Source organism: Saprolegnia parasitica (genome assembly GCF_000151545.1).
Source record: "Saprolegnia parasitica CBS 223.65 unplaced genomic scaffold supercont2.1018, whole genome shotgun sequence".
NCBI classification, from domain to species: domain Eukaryota; phylum Oomycota; class Saprolegniomycetes; order Saprolegniales; family Saprolegniaceae; genus Saprolegnia; species Saprolegnia parasitica.
In genome coordinates this window covers 1-2,600 of record NW_012157412.1, presented here as the reverse complement: position 1 = coordinate 2,600, position 2,600 = coordinate 1, and the positions used below count along the sequence as shown (strand labels likewise).

General features: G+C 61.2%; 1 protein-coding gene across 1 annotated transcript; it reads right to left on the bottom strand.

Annotated features, from left to right (window-relative positions):
• Positions 1–849: 849 nt before the first annotated feature.
• Positions 850–2,514, bottom strand: SPRG_18163 (hypothetical protein; the record flags this gene model as incomplete). Its single annotated transcript, XM_012357603.1, has 4 exons — positions 850–1,578; positions 1,628–1,912; positions 1,958–2,239; positions 2,285–2,514. The coding sequence occupies 4 exons, from the start codon at positions 2,512–2,514 to the stop codon at positions 903–905; spliced, it is 1,473 nt and encodes a 490-aa protein (XP_012212993.1). The 3' UTR covers positions 850–902.
• Positions 2,515–2,600: the final 86 nt, after the last annotated feature.

Below are 2,600 nucleotides of genomic sequence, written 5' to 3'. Positions count from 1 at the left end.
AGCGAGTCGCCTTCGCTGGCCAAGCCACCGATAATGCCACCCAGCGCTTGCGCGCGGCCCCGCTGCGCCTTGAGGAGCAGCAAAGGCAGCGTGAGCGAGAGCTGGCGACCGTACGGGAAGACTTTCATATTTGCACGAAGCAAATTGGGATATGAGCTCCAGCCGCGCCGCCGCAGAAAGGCCGAAACTCCCGCATCAATCAACTGCCACGGGCGAAACTCCCGGCGCCGACACCGTCTCGGGCGGAAAGGCTGCAAGGGGAGTTTTGCGCCTCGAATTAGACGCGACTGTTCAGCACCGGAGGGTCGTTGCAACCCATCAGCTTGTGCATCATGTCTCAGTCCGTTGCACGGCCGTGCAGTGGTGCTACGGTCACGCCGTCGACGGTCGGTGTGTTAAGCGCAAAAGACACATTCCATGAGTGTAGCAATGCAAGCGATGGGACGCCAAACGGGATTCAGTCTCGTGAGCTCCTTGACTGATGCAATCTCGGTGTCGACGGCAAAAAGGTCTGACGCAATTGTTTGAGGGGGTCGTTGTGAAACTCCGCTTCCTTCGGATAGACAGTACTATCCTGTGTAAAGATATGGCTTCCCATGCTGGGCGTCGTGACTCCCAGGACCGACAATCCCATTGCAATGCACCGATGCTCAAACATCGTGGCGGTAAGCAATCGGCTCGACCCGGGGTGCTCTTGATAACCTATCGTTTCTACTAGCACGATACATGCAAGTCCCGCACGGTGCTAGCTACCGGCGGTGGAGGTCTGAGCGGTGCGCAGAGACCACCAAAAGCGATCTACGAGTGCAGACGACGTGCTGCAACGCGCCACGCAACGTAAAAGATAGCTGTCGGATGCAGAAAAGACACATTGAATTACGCACGTCGTGTACGACGTTAGCTTAACTGGGCGTTGGCGTGCGCAAGGCAGTCGTCGCTGGCGTCGGCGTCGCACACGTGGCCTGCACGGCCAAGTACATTTGCGTGCGGCGGCAGTTGTTGACAAAGACACTGTTGCTCGCACTGATGGAGCAGCCCGTCTTGCCCAAGCACGCCTGCTGCACGATCCGGACCGAGTTGGGGTCATGGCACGCGCTAAGAGCGAACGCACCGAGCTTCCCCGTTGGCGTGCCGTAGGACGCAAAGTCGATCGAGCGGACGGTCGCTCCCTTGGGGCACGCGAGGTTCATCATCGTGTTCTGTGCCGCAGTGCCGCCAATCACGAGGTTGGAGATGCAGTCGGCCGACACCGCGAGGCTCTTTGTGACACCCGGACACGGGTCCGAGAACGATCCAGGGCTTGCAAGCAGCGTGCACGTGCTCTTGCCGACGCACGCCGACGTTGCGATCGACGTGCTACTCGCGGCGTGGCACGTCGTGTCGATGGCGTAATCGGGGAAGCTGCCACCCGGCGTTCCGTACGAGGCAAAGTTGATGGCCGACATGTAGTGCCCCAGCGGGCACTGCAGCGTCGCGCTGCCGCCGTCATTGACGATCGTGCCAATGACGTTGTTGGGTGCGCACTTGGCGGTCCAGTCGAGGGTCTTGGCCTCGCCTTCGCACGGATCCCCAAACGTTCTACAATCGCGTGAGCTCGACCGTTGGATGCAGTCAACGGTGTGCGCACTGGGTGGAGACAGACACGGCGCAGCTGTTTCGGCCAACGCACTGCGAAGCGATCTTGGCGGCTGCACCCTCGGCGTTGCACGCCGCGTGCGCCGAGTAGTCGGGAAAGGTCCCGTACGGTGTCCCATACGCCGCGAACGGAATCGACCCAATGTACTGCCCCGCTGGGCACTGGATGGCCGCTGACCCGCCGTCCGCCACCGAGCCACCAATGAGGTTATTGTCAACGCACTTGGCGACGACCGAGAGCTGCTTGGTGACGCCCGGGCATGGATCGCCGAACTCGCTACGCGCACATTAGGTTTCTACAGCGTGGAGAAAAGGTCACTACTTGCTGTCGGCCTTGACCGAGCATGCGTTGCGACCGACGCAAGACGTCGTGACGACCGTCGCCGTGTCGGTTGCGTTGCACCACGTCGTCACAAAGTTGGGGTAGGCACCGGTCGGTGTTCCGTACGAAGCGTACGGGATCGACACGAGCCGTTGGGTCAGTGGGCACGCAATCGTGAGCGTCGAACCGTCGGGCACCGAGCCGCCGACCAAGTTGGCACTCGAGCACTGCGCGGCAATGAACAAGCTCTTGGTCAAACCGGGGCACGGGTCACCAAAGATGCTACACTGTATGTGAGGTGCGAGGTATATACGATTCAAATCGTACCCGTTCGTCGCGTCCACCGTGCACGACCGCTTCCCGATGCACCTGGCCTTGACAATCGACTCACTTGAGGCCGCGTGGCACTGGCCTGGCGCCGCCAAGCCTGAAGGCGTGCCATACGAGGCGAACGGGATGTCGGAAATGGTTTCGCCGCGAGGACACGTGACCACCGTCGACCCGCCCTGCGGTCCCATGCTCTGGATAAACCCGGGCGTCAAGTGGGGCGTGCACATGGCGCGGGCGCTCAGCGTCTTGACCGTGCCCGGGCACGGGTCGCCAAACACACTAGACAATCCCTGAGTACGTCGCGCCACGTGAG